This window comes from Cebus imitator, unplaced genomic scaffold, assembly GCF_001604975.1.
Source record: "Cebus imitator isolate Cc_AM_T3 unplaced genomic scaffold, Cebus_imitator-1.0 Scaffold273, whole genome shotgun sequence".
Classification (NCBI taxonomy): domain Eukaryota; kingdom Metazoa; phylum Chordata; class Mammalia; order Primates; family Cebidae; genus Cebus; species Cebus imitator.
This window is the reverse complement of record NW_016107588.1, coordinates 799,564-816,315: the sequence shown is the minus strand read 5'-3', so window position 1 is coordinate 816,315 and position 16,752 is coordinate 799,564. Positions and strand designations below refer to the sequence as shown.

Below are 16,752 nucleotides of genomic sequence, written 5' to 3'. Positions count from 1 at the left end.
ATATACAATTTTGGTCAATTAAAAAATAAAGGGCTGGGCATGGTGGCTCATGCCTGCAGTCCCAGCACTTTGGGAGGCTAACAGGCAGATTGCTTGAGCCCAGGAGTTTGATACCAGCCTGGGCAACACAGCAAGACCCTATCTCTACAATAAACACAAAAATGAGCTGGCCATGGTGGTGCGCACCTGCAGTCCCAGCTACTCAAGAAGTTGAGGTGGGAGGATTGCTTGAGCTCAAGAGGTCGTAGCTGCAGTAAGCTATGATTGCGCTGCTGCACTCCAGCCTACGCAACAGCGAGACCCTGTCTCAAATCAATCAATCAAATGAATAAATGAAAAAATTAAAACCCAAAATCCTGAACAGGGTGGGGAAGGCCTAGGACATCTGGCCACCATCTACCTCTCTTACCTCACCCCTTGCCATTGTCCCCCCACTCAGCCATACTGTCATCTTTTCATGCTTCCTTTGGTCTCAGGTCCTCTCAAATGCTGTTCTCTCAGCTTCTTCTCACCTCCTCAGTCCCTGCCTCACATCTAGGGAACCTGCATACATTCTTCAGACCCCAGGTCAAGCGTCATTTTCTCAGGACAATTTCTCAGGCTCCTCAAACTATTGAGCTCCTGTACTACTCCCATGCTCCTGATCACAGCTTGTTATTATATATTGGGGTGATTATTAGAAGAATGTCTGTCAATCCCATTAGAACTATAAGCTTTGTGAGGGAGGAACTATGTCTGCTGTGCTCACCACCATATCCTAGCCCCTGGCATAGTGCTTAACACATACGGGACTCTCAGACATTCAATGAATACAGAATGAAAGCTTGGGACTGGAGCTAGAGAAGTAGAAAGCAACTGACAATGGAGAAAAAAGAGGGTGAGGACAGAACTCTGGGGAAAATAGTATTGAGGAGGTAGGGAAGAAAAAATGAGCTGCAGAGGAGGCAAAAGGCAGAAGTGAGAGAACCAAGAATGCATGGGGAAAAGGGTAAAGGAAGGAGCAGTCAACACAATCAATCCCTGCATAGAAACGTAAAAGTCCAGAACTCAACCAAAGCCATCGGAATTGAGCAGTGAAACAGTAGTTTCAATAGGGAAGAGGAGCCAGACCACAAGAAGCAAGGAGTCAGTAGTCTGGAACTGGAAGCAGCATGTGTCGACTCGTTTTAAAGAAGTTTGTCCAAGAAAGGGAAGAGAGGGGATGATTGTATCAGTGGTAGCAGGAATACAAGAAGGTGTTTTCAAATAAAGACACTTGAGCAAGGCCAGGCGTGGTGGCTCACACCTGTAATCCCAGCACTTTGGGAGGCTGAGGTGGGCAGATCATATGAGGTCAGGCGTTCGAGACCAGCCTAGCCAATATGGTAAAACCCCATCTCTACTAAAAATACAAAAAATAACTGGGTGTGGTGGTGCATGCCTGTAATTCCAGCTACTTGGGAAGCTGAGGCAGGAGAATCACTTGAACCTGGGAGGCAGAGGTTACAGTTAGCTGATATCACACCACTGCATTCCAACCTGGGCAACAGAGCAAGACTCTGTCTCAAAATGGAAGGAAGGAAGGAAGGAAGAAAAGAGGGAGGGAGAGACTGGAGCAGATTCACAGAGCAGGGGGAAAGAGAACCAAAAATGATGAAAACCAAAAATGTAAGATGCAGAATAACTAATGGGTAACTGAGACTCTAGAGGGGAAAGGAGAAAGGTTTAAAGAGTGGGATCCACTTTGGAAAATAAGATGTCTGATTCCTTCCTCTCATATATGAGGGAAGGAGGAAAAGATAGGTGAAGATAGACCTCTTTAGGTGGTGACAAGGGGACTTATGACAGCGCAGAGAGGATGATTTTTAACTTTTCAACATAATAAGAGATGAGGTCAGCTCAAGAGCATGAAGGTTTGTCACTGCAGTGGTGGAGGGTGTAATGAGAAGTCAATCTGGGACTGAAAGAATTCCCAAAGCAGCGAAGAGACCCTTTCTGAAAGCCTAAATTTGTAGTGGAACTAATTAATTAAACCCGTTATGTGACTAACATCATAGCTTTGTAGCCCACAGACCCTAAAGTTTGGGGATTAGCATGGGGACAAGGGACAAAGGAACCAGGGGTATTAGCGGGAATTAGGTTTTGTTTTATTTTTTAAACATAAAGCATTTGTTTTGCAGCAGCAATATAAGAAGATGATTTAAGACTGGAAGTTTAAAAGAATACCTATAGCATGAATCCTATGTTCCCACTGATGTTCCCATTTATGGCTATACTAGGGTGTTTTATTATAGTCTATTTAGCATTATTTCACCTACTATAAAAGGAAAAGAGGTGCCAAATCCACAAGAGAGAAGGACCTGAAAAGGACAGTCTTGAAAAGTTTCCAATGCATTTTTTTTTTTCAAAGAAAAAATACTACAGGAATCCTTTTTGCTTGTGCTTGTAATTAAGTGGACTGGCCTTCCCTCTGAAATGTAGGTCTGGCTTTGAAATGCTCACACGGGAAGGTAAATTTTGCCTCCCTTCCTGGCAGTATCCAAGGCTTACACCTCCAATGACAGCCACCAACAGAGATTAGGGAACCTGAGTGCTGCTGCACTTGTTCCATGCCCAGCCCTTAGATGGCATGACACTCAGCACCCATCTGAAAGTCATTTTGCAACCAAGTATTTGCGACAGAGTTTGACTGACATGTAGACTGCCTACTTGTCTTGATTCTCCAAATATTATCTTTGCACTGGTAATTCATCAGAAAAACAAAGTAGACCACATTACACTAGCTCTTCATGGAAGTACCTTTACCAACTAAAAGTTAACATTGTATGCTCCATCTTTATAGAGAGTCAACAAAAGAACCAGCAAATCGAACAGGATTCAAGAATCCTTGGGAAATACATTGCCTGAAGAATTGAATCACTGTGTCACTATCTTCTAGAGAGAAGCCAAACAACAAATTCGTCCTTGAATTTAATCCTGGAAGAATGTGCTGTTTCTGACTCGTCATCAGAAAATGAAAACTATCCAACATGTTTCTCATCTTGCCAGCAGTCCTGAACCTAGAACCAAATTATACGGCCCAAGGTTTCTGATATGCTCAACTGGAAGCCTTAAAAGCCCCCATTCCTTTAGCTCCCTCCATATTTCCTATATTTTGTTCTATTTTAAAAAGGGACGTGTGTGGACGGGATGCGGTGGCTCACACTTGTAATCCCAGCACTTTGGGAGGCCGAGGTGGACAGATCACGAGGTCAGGAGTTCAAGACCAGCCTGGCCAACACAGTGAAACCTTGTCTCTACTAAAAATACAAAAATTAGCTGGGCATGGTGGCAGACGCCTGTAATCCCAGCTACTCAGGAGGTTGAGGCAGAAGAATCGCTTGAACCCGGGAGGCGGAGGTTGCAGTGAGCTGAGATTGCACCATTTCACTCCAGCCTGGGTGACAGAGCTAGACTCTGTCTCAAAAAGTAAAAATAAAAATAAAATACAAAGGGATGTGTGAAATGACTGGGAGTGACAAATACTAACTTTTGGGTGGTGATTACCTCTGCTGTGAAGTGGGAGGAAAGGATGGGATTTCTTCAGCTGAGAGGTGGACCCACAGACATTTATGTTATTCTTCATAAGCTTTCTATAGTAAACACTTCGGAACGATTTTTAAGAGGGGTGGAGGGCAAATGGCAGAGATGGGGTGGGGATGAAGGTATGTTCTAGGTGAACAAAATGGCTGCAAGAGAAGTCCATAGGTGAAGAAGCAGAGGGCTTATTTAGGAAGACCAAGTTGCTCATAGGAGCCAAAGCATAGGGTGTATACACAGGGGAGGGGGAAAGGTAAGATGGCAGCAGTGTGGTGAGGACCGTGAACACCTGGCTAGGGAACGTGATAAGATAGGAAAGTAGAGTTTCTGAGTAAGGGAATGAGAAGATTGCAGGTATGTCTTAAGGAGCAGATAAAATGGAAGGGAGAGACACTAAAGTCAGGGAGGCCTAGCTGAAGGAGACTGACAGGGCCTAGGGGATAGACATGGGGGATTAGGGTAGGGCAACATGACTAGAAAGGACGGGGCAAATGTGATGAAGTCTACAGAGGAGAAGCGGGGATGGGTAGACAGAGGAGACTCCAGGGTGATGAGAAGAAAATGGCACCATCAAGAGAAACAAGAACACTAAAAGGAGAAAGTTGAGTCGAACATTTCAGCTTGACATTTCAGGTGAAAATTCAAGGGATCTCCAACAGGCAGTAAGGAATGAGAAACTGGGGCTCAAAAAAAAGCCCAGGGACTGTGCCAGGGTGGCATCTGCTTTGTCTACCTGTCAGCTGTTGTCATACTGAGATAAAAGAGTCAGTGGAAGAGGGCTGGGTAAACTCTAAGGAGCTTTGTTACTATACAGTTTCACGTGCATGGAAGTGACTAACATCAAGCGGGTAGCTTAAAGCCACGGGGAGAAGAATGAATGGAGAGCAGCTTGCCGAGGTCTGGAAGCTGCAAAATATTTACAGAAAGAGCAAGGTGGAAGAGGGCTGTGAGAAAGACCCAAGGACTCACATCTCCATGGAATCTGTTCTCACTGGGGATCCTGTGAGCCTCCTCCTCCTGGACACACTCCATGGCCTCTTTTCATTCTTTATCTTACTGAACCTTGCAACATTTCACACCATGGTCCACTCCGTTCCTTCTTGAGATTCTTTTCTCCTACTGACTTCCATCACAGCCCTTTATCCAGAGATTTTCTACTGCTCTGACTGTTGCCACTTGGTTGTCTCCACTGGCTCTTCTCACTCTCTCCATCATGGAAAAGTGTGCATATCCCCTGGGGTCCTCTCCTTAGCCCGTATCTTTTTATGTTACATATTTGTCCAAGGTGATCTCATGAATGTCTGCGGTCTTTAGTGCTACCAATGTGCTAATGACTTCAGAAGCTTGAGTCAGGTTTCCAACTGCTTCTGAGCCATTTCCATGTGGTAGTTGTAGAGTTGTAAGTCCATGACTTCAGACTCACTTCCCCATTGGGCTTATCTACAACATATTCCTTCTCCTATAATATAATGTCTATTTTCCCCTAGAGCACATATGCCCAACCGTTTAGGGATAATCCTGGGACACACTGGAAGAACTGTCTTGGGCCACATATAAAATACACTAACACTAATGAGAGCTGATGAGCTTAAAAAAAGGTCCGTGCATAATTTTTGTGATACCTGCCACAACAGATAAGCAAAAAAGTCCTCGCATTCAAAGGACTGGACACAGCTGCAGGCCTAGAGCCTCCAAAAGGGAGCACAGCTCTGCTGACACTTTGATTTTAACTCAGTGCGACCTGCATCAGTCTGATCTACAGATCTACAAGACCTACAGATAATAAATTTGTGTTACTTAAAAATATATATATAATGTCTATTTGGATGAATGGGAGCAGCTCCTATCATTCAAGTGAAAGTTTGTTCAACTACTTCCTCCAAATGGCCCCTCAAGCCCTCCAAATCTCTCATGGCTGTCCCCTTTTCTATCTCCACGATGACTGTACTAAGCCCTTACCACTTACCTGGAAAACTAAAATAACTTCCTAGTTGGACTTCCTGACTTCAGTCTCTCCCTCCCCAACCCATCACACACACTGTAGCCAGAGTTCTCTTTCTGAAATCACATAGGATATGTCATTGTCCATGTAACTTGCCTACTGCTTAATTGTGACTTATGAGACTCTTAAGGCTGCTGGCTCTTCTTGCAGCCTCATCCCCTTCTGTTCCCCACGCCTCCCTCAACCCTCAATGTTCCAGCTCCAACAGATCATTCAACCATCTTCATAACATATGGTGTTTTTCCATATTGTTATATATGCAATACAGAAAAGCACCATAGAGATGTGGAAACCCTCTACCTGATATGCTCCTCTTTCCTTCCTGTCCAGAAAATTGTTACCATTCTTCCAGACTTGGTTCATGTATCATCTCCCTATAAAGCATTCCATGACTCGTCCAACTGGCAGGATCATCTTCTCCCTTCTGATAGCACTATGCGTACCGCTGTGGGCTTTGTCATATTACAAGACAATTACTCAACTCTGTATCCTATGAGGCTGTGCAGGCCTCAGGGTAGAGTATTATCCACCTTGCACAGTGTTAAATTCACCATGGTGCTCAGTGAATTTTTCTGGAATGAAGACATGAATACCTGAATGAACAAGGGTTAAGGTATCTTTCTCATGCACTATAGCATCTAAACACAAAGTGCTTCTGGAAGGAGCCCTGAAAGCAGTCCTACTCATGGTAGTCTACCAGATTACAGGCTATCACCTACAATAGGCCCTACTATAGTCACAACATTAACCCAAAGCCAAATTCCTTAGTGCCCTTGAGGCCAAAAGGTGGCTATGGGATTTCTCAACTCCAGAAGCAATGTTAGTATTCAAGATGCCACAATGTAGTAGGGGCCATAATGTGGTCAAACCACAATGACTAGGCCTTTGCCCTCTGAGCAGCACTAACAACATAGGGCCCATTTCCTCTCAAGTTCATTCAGTATGTTTTTAGTGTGCATTACTGCCTACCAGGACACTGTACTAGCTAGGCATGAAGGACCAAAAGGACTCAGCATTTGATAAGACCACAGACAGAGCAGCAAATAAGACAGAATCTATTCATTCAACACATACTGACTTAGCATCTTCAATGTGCCAGACTCCTTCCTAAGAACAGAAAGAACATCAGTGAATAGACAGACAAGAATCTTTGTCCTCAGAGACAACAAACAAGATGAATTAGTCAAATATATAACATAGGAGATAGTGACAAGTGCTCAGGAGAAAAATTAAACACAGAAAAGAGGTATTCAAAGTTTAGCTAAAGGGCCAGGGAAGGTTTCATAGCAATGTGTTAATACAGAGGCATGAAAAAAGGCTGCAGGGACACAAAGGAAACGTGATTCCTTCAAGAGAAACTGGGGAAGACTCCAGAGAGGGAGTGGCTTTTGAGACGGGTTCTGTAGGATGAATAGCAGCTTCTGAAAGGGGTGGAGAAAGGGCCTCCAGGTTTGGTGAGAATGGTACATGCATGATGGGAGAAGGAAAGGCTCTGCGCACTTGGGGAGAAGTGATGTCAGTCAAGGCTGGAGAAGTCAGAAGGACTTTTATGCCACAGAAAGAGAATGGATTTTATTCTGTGGGCCACAGGGATCCAATGGTAGTTTTGGAACTGAGAAGCAAAGGGGTCAGTCTCACACTAAGGATGAGCACACTGGAGATGGGATGCGGGGCAGACTGTGGGGACAGGCCATGCAAGGAGGGTGAGGTAGAAGCAGGCCATGGTGCCGCTCTCAGGACACGGCCACTGTTCCTCTACTTCACTGGACCACAGGAGGCAAGGAATCTGCCCTTGACACCTAAGAAATAGCAGAGCTGACTCCAGAATCAGACCACACACATCTAGAATCATCACTCCCACTGCAGTGTTTACATACCTGAAACAAATAGGTGTCCACTTCAAAATGCCAGTGAGATGACAGCTCTTTGTCAAACATGCAACACAATTTTTCAGTTTGCAGCAGAATCCACAATTAATGCTCTTGTTTAGGACTTTAGTTGAAGAAACACTATGATGACTACGTTTTTAGACTCCTGTGTAACTATTTACATAGCATTCTTTATATGATGTTTTCTGCCGTTAGCTGCCTGTTTTTATACTTGGACTAAATGTTGTGGCCAATTGCTTAAAATGTTTATGTAAAATTTAGTGGAAGAAGAAATAAGTTAGTAGTCAGTGTTAGATGGGCATCTTATTCACCCACTCAGCACTAACCCCACCCTCTAGGGCATCATATGCAAAAATAAAACTTGCTGAGAGTTCTCCCAACTGTAAAAGTAATACATGTTCATTATGGGTTTTTGAAAAATATTGACAGGTGAAAGGAAGAAGACATGTATAATCCCTCTCTTCAGATAGCCCAAATACTGAAATCTTTGGTGTATTTCTTTCCAGCTTCTTTTCTACAGACAATTTTTGTTTTTCTTAGTTAAGGTCACACTACATACACAATCTTGTTGTATCATCAGAGTCTAAATAACTTCCCCAGTTCATCATCAGTGACAGCATAAGGTGGAACCGGGTACATGGGGAGAGTCAAAAAACCAAGAGTACAAGAAGCAAAAGGGACCATAATGTTTAATTGTAACTTTTGACAATTCTCCCATACATTAGCATAAAATCTTTCAATATATCCTAATTTGACCCTTGGGAGCTCTACAGAATAAATCTAATCCCTGCTCCACAGAAAGGCACTTCAAATATTCAAAGATGGATCCATCATGTCCCCTTTTAGCCATCCTTTCTTCAGACAAGATCAGCATTTATTCCGATCACTGCTCAAACTGCAGTCCCTTCATTAATCTGGTTATCTGTATCTGAACTCTCTTTAGTTTGTTAACATCCCTCTTAAAACTTGCCATCTGGCTTTGAACACAATATTTCAGATGGAGCTATTGTTTCATTTTGTCTGGCAATTATGTATACTTCTGTTAACTCAGCCTAGGGATAGATTAGCTTTTAATCAGTCATATCCAATTACTGGTTCAAATAAGCTTGGATCTCTGTTAAGACAGACCTCCTATCCCTTACTGATAACAACTGATTTTTACTGAGTAATTGTTATCTACACCCAATTTTATATTATTAGTTTTGTTCCACTATCCTATCCAGTTAAGATCATTTCAAACCCTGATCCCATCACCTAGCACATTGGCTAGGATGGTGTTTTTCACATATTGGAAATGCATGTGTTCTATGTGCTCCTCTGCATTGCACCAGAAATACTGGAAAGGAAGGGCCCCACACAGCGAGATGTTAGTGACCACCACTGCTGGCATTAAGCCTGAAATCCACAGCCTATAACTCCACCTAAGTGTACTGCCACCATTCGGCCCAGGTGTCTTTACCAGGGTCGGTCCTACAGCCTTGATTCCATCAAGACAATGTGCCAATAACACTCCCAGTGGTTGATTTCTTTTCTAAGTGCTTAAAAATCATCTGTTTAAAATTATTATTTGTAGAATTTTTGCCCATTGTTGCCAAGGGTGAACATCCAGCTTGCCGTTGTTTTCACAATCTTCTTTCCCATTCTGGAAAGCTAGAACATTCACTCTTCTCCACTCTTACTTAAAAGTTTGAATAGAGTCACATAAATAAAATGCCCTGTGGCCTGATCCATGTACCTATCCCTACAAGCACTGTGCTAGAGGAAATTCCGTAAGTTGGGGCAGCTATCAAAGTGGGTTTCCCACAGCTAAGGCAATGGGGATAATAAACAGCAGTTTTTCAGAATTCAAACATAATAATGAACACCATAAAAGAAAAAAAAAGATTAAAAGATACAAACTAATCTAGATTAGAACTGTCCTAAAAAATGGAGTAAAAGCAATAAAACAAAAGGTACATTTTCCCAACAGCCTCAAGGTCACTTGTGTAGAAGCTGCTGCTGGGCTACTCTCTGTGAACCCTGGACCTCTTCCCCATTCACATCTCATCAAAATATACCTCCCCTTCAGGCTGACGTGGCCAATGACAACCCACCACATCTACCAGAAGTCCTCAGTGATAGCCACAGCAGCTACTCACTCTCTCTTCCCTTTCTGAGGCATCTCTTTTCCATCTCATTGTCCTAGCCATGAAACATTCCTCAAAATGCTGTGACAAACCTTTCATGGCTGGGGATTGAAAAAGTAGAGTGGCAGTAAGCCATACCATAGTTATCCTAGTTCTACACTGCTACCTGCTGCTTTATCATTGAACACTCGAAAAAGTTCTAGAATAGTGGGCCTTACCCAGAAATTCACATCAGTACCCTCCTCTGTGATATTTTAGATAATAGAACTGTGCCTGGACCCCAGGCCTGGATATTCTGATGCACTCTATCTAGGACATCTGTATTTTTTTTTTAACTTTTATGGATACTATGTTGTTTGTTAAGCTCCACAAGTGGGTCTCATCTGTACCTCTGGCAAAGAACAACTGTTCTACACCTAACTTCTCCAAACTAGCAAATGGTTACAATTACTAACCCCTCCCCCACCATTATGAGGGATAAGACTATTTTTTATTTACCCTATTCCTTACATATAAAAGTGTTAGTATTAAATGAGTTTTGCATAAGCAAAATATGAAGAGTTGAAAAGCAAATACATCCCATGTTAATTTGACCCACAGTCAATCTTGCAAAGTAGAAGAGAAACAATTTAGCATTAACTTTAACAGTTAGGGTCATCTTTATGGTCTTATATTCTACTTACCGTTTCCAAACTTCTTAAATAAAGACGATAATTTGTGATGTAAACTCTTCCCTTAATGGGGCCATTGAAAGGACATATGTAAATAACTTCTTTGTCTATTGAGATAAAAAAAGTACCCTAAAATAATGGAAATATATACCAAGATACACAACAAATGGCACTAATTTAATATAAACTATTCAGCTAAGAATAACTACAATCTTAAAAATTACTGAAAAAGTTGAAAGCAAGCACTGGCAATGCTTCTACATTACTGGCTGGGTTGAGTTGAGATAGTGGGGGAACTACTGGGGTCACATCACCTCCAGGCACTCACAATGCTTCCCTGAGCTTTCCCACAATGCTGTCACTACCTGGGGCAAGGTGACAGCAGCTCCACAGCAGAAGTGAATGAGAATATTGCTGTTGCTACCCTAAAGTGGTTGTAAAGATAACAACTATTTGAGCTACTTCAACCAGAGGAAGGCAATCACCTGGGACAGTCTCATGGCCTAACTGATAGACTACGAGATGAGGCTACTAATCTCTAACCACAGAAACATAATCATGTTTTTTATAAATGTCAGCAGTAAAAATCTTTTCAGTTTATTCTCTTTTTTTTTTTTTTTAAATAGGGTCTTGCTGTATTGCCCAAGCTGGAGTTCAGTGGTACAATCATGGCTCACTGCAGCGTCGACCTCCAAGTCTCAAGCAGTCCTCCCACCTCAGCCTCCAGAATAGCTGGGACTATGGGTACGTGCCATAGCACCTAGCTCATATCTTAATTTTTAGTAAAGATGAGGTTTTGCTATGTTGCCCAGGCTGGTCACCAACTCCTGGCCTCAAGTGATCCTCCTACTTCAGCCTCTCAAAGTGCTGAGATTACAGATGTAAGCCACCGCACCAAGCCTCTTTCTTTTTTTAATAGTCTAGAATAGAGTTTGGCTAGGTTCACTTCAAATACTGAAGTTATATAAAACAGGTGGCTAAAAGAATAGCACATCTTTGGAAGAATAAACATAAGGAGAAGTTAAATCAGAAGAATTAATTATAATAGAAATATGTCTCTCTTATCCTTCAAGAATGTCCTTGAATGTGTTAATGACTCATAATGATTTTGAAATTCTGCTAAAGTACTAAATAAAAAATAGTAAGGCTACTTCCTGCTAGTTCTATTAGTTACTACCTGGGTTAAGGTTCAGGCACTGATACCTACCACCAAAACTTCATATATGAAGACCATCAAAAGTAAAATATCTTCTTTGCTCTTATCCAGAAATTGGGATGAACACATCCCACTAGTCTCCATTTCAAGACTAGAATGTGTGCAAGTTTGTGGAACTCAGAAGAGAATTTCTCATTGTGTATGGCTAATTCCCAAAGGTACTTTGCTTAGGCTAGTCATCTAATTAGCACCAGGTTTTAGCCATTTAAGCTAAACAACCCAGATCTTAATTAATCAAAAGATTCCCTGGAACAATGGTAACCACATTCGCTTCAAACACATTGAAGTCTGAGAATAGGGTGTTGATATGAATATAAAATTTGCCCACAACATTAGCAGTTGGTTTAGGAGCTGTCAGACACTTCTATATTCTTAAGCCGGAGTGATCTAGCCCTTCCAAAGTCGATCCCTTCCTTTAAGTATATGTTTATCATGAAAAATAACATCAAAATATTACCTAAATTCTACTAACTTCCATTTTCTGACAAATGAAAGGTATTTTAAAGCAATATGGTCTCCTATATTTCAAAGAGGAAAATGCTTAAGCCTTCAAGCCTTTAAGTTTATCATTTTAAAGCATGCATCACAGACTGAAAACCTTAATATCATTTTGCTCTTAAAACCTTAAACCATGAGAGCTTATGGCTCCAATGAGAGACGTTCAAGAGATAATCCACATTTTTTTTTTTTCCTAAATCATTCTCAGTCTTTGGTACAGACACAAGAATATCACTACCCTTATGAGCATGAAGCTCTTGAAAGAACTCTTTAATCAAGAAACGGATGCAGAGAGTTCTGTGTTAACACTTCTAAACAAAGCTAGCCTATTTGTCTAAGTCTGACTTCTAAAGAGTAAGAGGGATTGAAGCCACCTGATCCTGTCAGACTTCTCCTCAAGTTATGCAAATCTTAATGTCAGCAGGTCCTTACCAGTGATTAGTGTTTCCCCTGGAAGTCGTGGAACAGCCTCAGTGAGATCCCGATTGACTCCATCTCGAGATGTCTAGAAACAAAACAGATGCATCAGAAGTAATGACATTTATACACTGTTTTTAAGTAGGAATAAAAGCCACTAGAGATAGGCTTTTTAAAGAAAAAAAGATTTAGCATTTGGGAAAACTGGCACAAAAATTCAAACTAAAAAAAATACAATCTAACACCATTAATTACACGTGTCAACTTCTGATATTAAATAATGTTAGCATGCTTTTCAATGATATTAATTTTTAAACTACATTTCCAAGCACTTTAAAGTTAACAGCTTTCAGGAAAGTGATAAAAAGTAAATATTAAGAGTATTCTATAGATACACATACACTGTAGCAGCTTTTTTTTTTTTTCATATTCAGCCATCTTTTGGGAAGAGTAGGAAGGAAAACTTCAATTCCATAGAGGCTTAACTAACAGTACAACTATTAGCCAGAATCCTATTACAATGCCCGAAAATCATTGTGAGTACCTATTGCGTTTCTTACTTCACTAAGATCCTTCCTCACTTTTTACTTTCTCACATTGACTAAGATCCTTATCCTAGACAAGAGGAAAGAGTGGTCTGTCAGAGAACTTTTGAGCTGGCAAAAAGCCTTAGGAGCCGTGTGTGCAAATTCTTCACGTCACTTTACTATTTCTCTAGGCTTCCTAGCTTTAGAGGTATTCTCAGGCATGTGCGTCATTCAATCACTTCTACAGCTCTGCTGGGCAGGCTCAGTGTTATTAGTCACTACAACCCGCAGGTGACTTCGAGTTCTCAAAGTCTAATTTGCCACCGATACCCACTGTCTTTCAGGTTATTCAGCCACCCTAGTGGATTAATACAATGATGTGTTGCAGGTGCTAGTCTGATAACATTTGAGGCACATCACTAACATCTGTTTGGGTAAAAGGTTTTTTTTTTCTAGTTGTTGTCCAAAATCACACTGCAATCATTTCATGAGTGAAATTACTCATGCTTCCGTCAGAGCAGTTTTGTGAGCATTAAGTGAAAAAAAAAATACACAAGCACACTTTTATTTTTTGAGACAGACTTGCTCTGTCGCCAGGCAACAGTGGTGTGATCTCAGCTTCCTGCAACGTCTGCCTCCCAGCTCCCAGGTTCAAGTGATTCTCATGCCTGAGTCTCCCGAGTAGCTAGGACTATAGGTGTGAGCCACCATGCCCAGCTAATTTCTGCATTTTAGTAGAGACAGGGTTTCATCATGTTGGCTAGGGTGGTCTTGAACTCCTGGTCTCAAGTGATCTGCCTGCCTTGACCTCCCAAAGTGCTGAGATTACAGGTGTGAGCCACCATGCACACTTTTGTGAATTACCAAAGGCTATGCAAATAGAATTATTATGAAACAAGAGAAATATGAATTGTCTATTTAGGTGAAATATAAGTTGTCAAAGAGGGGTGCTGTGCTGAATTTTCAATGTTTTTTTTTTTCCCCATTCAGAGGCAGAATGAAAATTCCTACCCAATTTAAAAAATTTTCTAGTACCTGCAAGCTAAGCAATTTTACTAGCTAGGCAAGACAAACTGTTCTTAGTCAAGAATGCCTTCCTTGATGAGAAGCAAAACCAGACACCTCATATAAATTGTAAGATAGGAAAGCAATTATTATCCTTTAACACTACCTCTCACTAACTAAAAACAGGTATAACGAGCAAATACAATACTCAGTACATCTTTTAAATACCACAGTTCTGGGTCAGGAGAAGAAAACAATCCAACCACAAAATAAGGGGAGTGAATGTTTAAAAAAGGATATCATGGGATTAATATAGATATACATTATATCAGAGTAGCATTACACAAGGATTTCTAGTTACATTCTTGAAATTACTCCTGTGTTTAGAACTGATTCTTGTACCATAAAAATACTTAAAAATACAATAAAAACATATAATCTTGGAGATGAGGATGGTCTTGTAGGCACCCAAAACAGAAAATTTTAAAGGAAAAGATAGATGTGATTACATAAAAACTTTAAGTTTCTGTATTTCAAAATCAAAACAAAATACCATAAATACAATTAAAAGGCCAACAATAAACCAGGAAGAAGACTTGTAACATATATTATAGAGCTGATTATCAAAATATAAGAAACAAGCTAGGCATGGTGGTCCATGCCTGTAATCCCAGCATTTTGGGATGCTGAGGTGGGTAGATAGCTTGAAGCCAGGAGTTTGAAACCAGCCTGGCCAACATGGTGAAACCCCAACTCTACTAAAGATACAAAAATTAGCCAGGTGTGGTGGTGCACACCTGTAATCCCAGCTACTCGGGAGGCTGAGGCATGAGAATCACTTGAACCAAGGAGGCAGAGGTTGCAGTGAGCCAGACTGCATCACTGCACTCCAATAGAGTGAGACTGTCTCAAAAAAAAAAAAAATTACACACACACACACACACACACACAGAACACATAATCAATAAGAATTCCCCTCAAAACCCCCAAAAGCCAAATAGAGGACATGAACAATCACTTCACAAAAGAAGTACAAACTAATAACAAACAAACACACTTTTTATTTATTTATTTATTTAGAGACAAGATCACTCTGTCGCCCTAGCTGAAGTGCAGTGGTGAGATCTCAGCTCACCGCAACCTCTGCCTCTTGGGCTCAAACAATCTCCCACCTCAGCCTCTTGAGTAGCTAGAACTACAGGTACATGTCACCACACCCAGGCTAATTTTTTGTAGTTTTGGTAGAGATAGGGTTTCACCATGTTGCCCAGGCCAGCCTCGAATTCCTGAGTTTAAGTGATCCACCTACCTCAGCCTCCTAAAATTCTGGGATTACAAGCGTGAGCCACCTCACCAGACCATAAACACACTTTTTTTTTTTTTTTTAAAAAAAGGTGTGTTCAATAACTCATTAGTAATCAAGAAATACAAATGAAAAGACCACTTTTTGCTCCCTTCTGATTGCTTGGGCATCCCTCTCCACCTGGTGGGAGTATAAATTAAACTTCGTGGTAGATAATTTTAGGGTCTTAAAGGGCCATGAAGAAAGCTTATTTTAAATTAATCCCTTCCTTTCAATGCACCTTCCAAAATCTCCCTTTAATTACACAATCTTCCCCTGGATACCTTGAACCATTTGTTTTGGTTATGCAACGATTTTATCATCATAATTAGAAAATAATGCCAATATTTAGGAAGGTGTAGCAGCCTGCTCAGCAGGCCTTAGCCTTCCAGTGTGTCCTTCAGCAACCTTTTTGGGTGGAGAATTGCCTAGTACCCTAAACATAAGGTCTAGCAGTCATTTCACAAGACAGAGGTTCTCAAAAATGAAGTTACGTGAAAGGATTTACAAACATAAAACTCACTTAACACATATAAGGTATTCTATCTAAAAGCTTTGCTAGGCTGGGCACGGTGGCTCATGCCTGTAATCCCAGCACTTTGGGAGGCTGAGGCAGGTGGATCACCTGAGGTCAGGAGTTCGACCAGCCTGGCCAACATGGTGAAACCCAGTCTCTATAAAAATACAAAAATTAGCTGGGCATGGTAGCATGCACCTGTAATCCCAGCTATGCAGGAGGCTGAGGCAGAAGAATTACTTGAATCTGGGAGGCGGAGGTTGCAGTGAGCAGAGATGGTGCCACTGCACTCCAGCCTGGGCGACAGAGTAAGACTTTGTCTAAAAAAAAAAAAAAAAAAGCTTTTCTGGAACAAGGTAGGACAATAAAGAAACCACATGTATAAAATGTATTTATACTATGTGAATGAATAATACAGTTCATAACAGGCTAGCCAAAAATTACCTAATATTCAAATATGAAAATAAAGAAATACAGGGAAAGAGATAGATAAATCTGAAAATTCAACTTACCCTCTTAATAGACTCATTCTCCAGGGAGTGTGAATTATATTTAGAAGTTGATGCAGAAGCCATACTGGAAACTCTACCAAGAAAGACAACATTCAATATCAGCTGAATTTGTATGCAATTTCACACATATGTGATATCTGAGATTTAAATATGGCAACTGAGAGCAAATGGTACTACTTTACAGGTTCTATTTCCATACTAGGCCCTAGTGGTAATGAGACATACAAACGACAAACCAGACAAACCAGAGCACAGGCCATATGTGAGAGCGCCAATCAAGGTGCAGGGGACTAGGGGAGAACAGACAAGGGGAGGTAAAGGCACAAGGGGGCCTCAGCAGAAGACACCACACACATTCCAGGAATTTTTATTCCTAGTGCTCAAATTGCCATCTAAAAAAACTTAATGTTTACTAATTGTGCAACAGGACTCAAATTTCCACACTCCTTAATTTTTAAAGATAATTTAGAGG

The 16,752-nt window shown here is 41.1% G+C and overlaps 1 protein-coding gene across 1 annotated transcript in view; it reads right to left on the bottom strand.

Annotated features, from left to right (window-relative positions):
• Nucleotides 1-16,752, bottom strand: part of MTM1 (myotubularin 1) — a 119,831-nt gene that overhangs the window by 79,430 nt on the left and 23,649 nt on the right. The window contains exons 2-4 of the mRNA XM_017500908.2: nt 16,281-16,353; nt 12,393-12,465; nt 10,259-10,353 (exon numbers count right to left, since the gene is read on the bottom strand). Coding sequence (XP_017356397.1) covers nt 10,259-10,353; nt 12,393-12,465; nt 16,281-16,343 — 231 coding nt within the window. The 5' untranslated portion in view covers nt 16,344-16,353. The remainder of the gene's footprint in view (nt 1-10,258; nt 10,354-12,392; nt 12,466-16,280; nt 16,354-16,752) is intronic.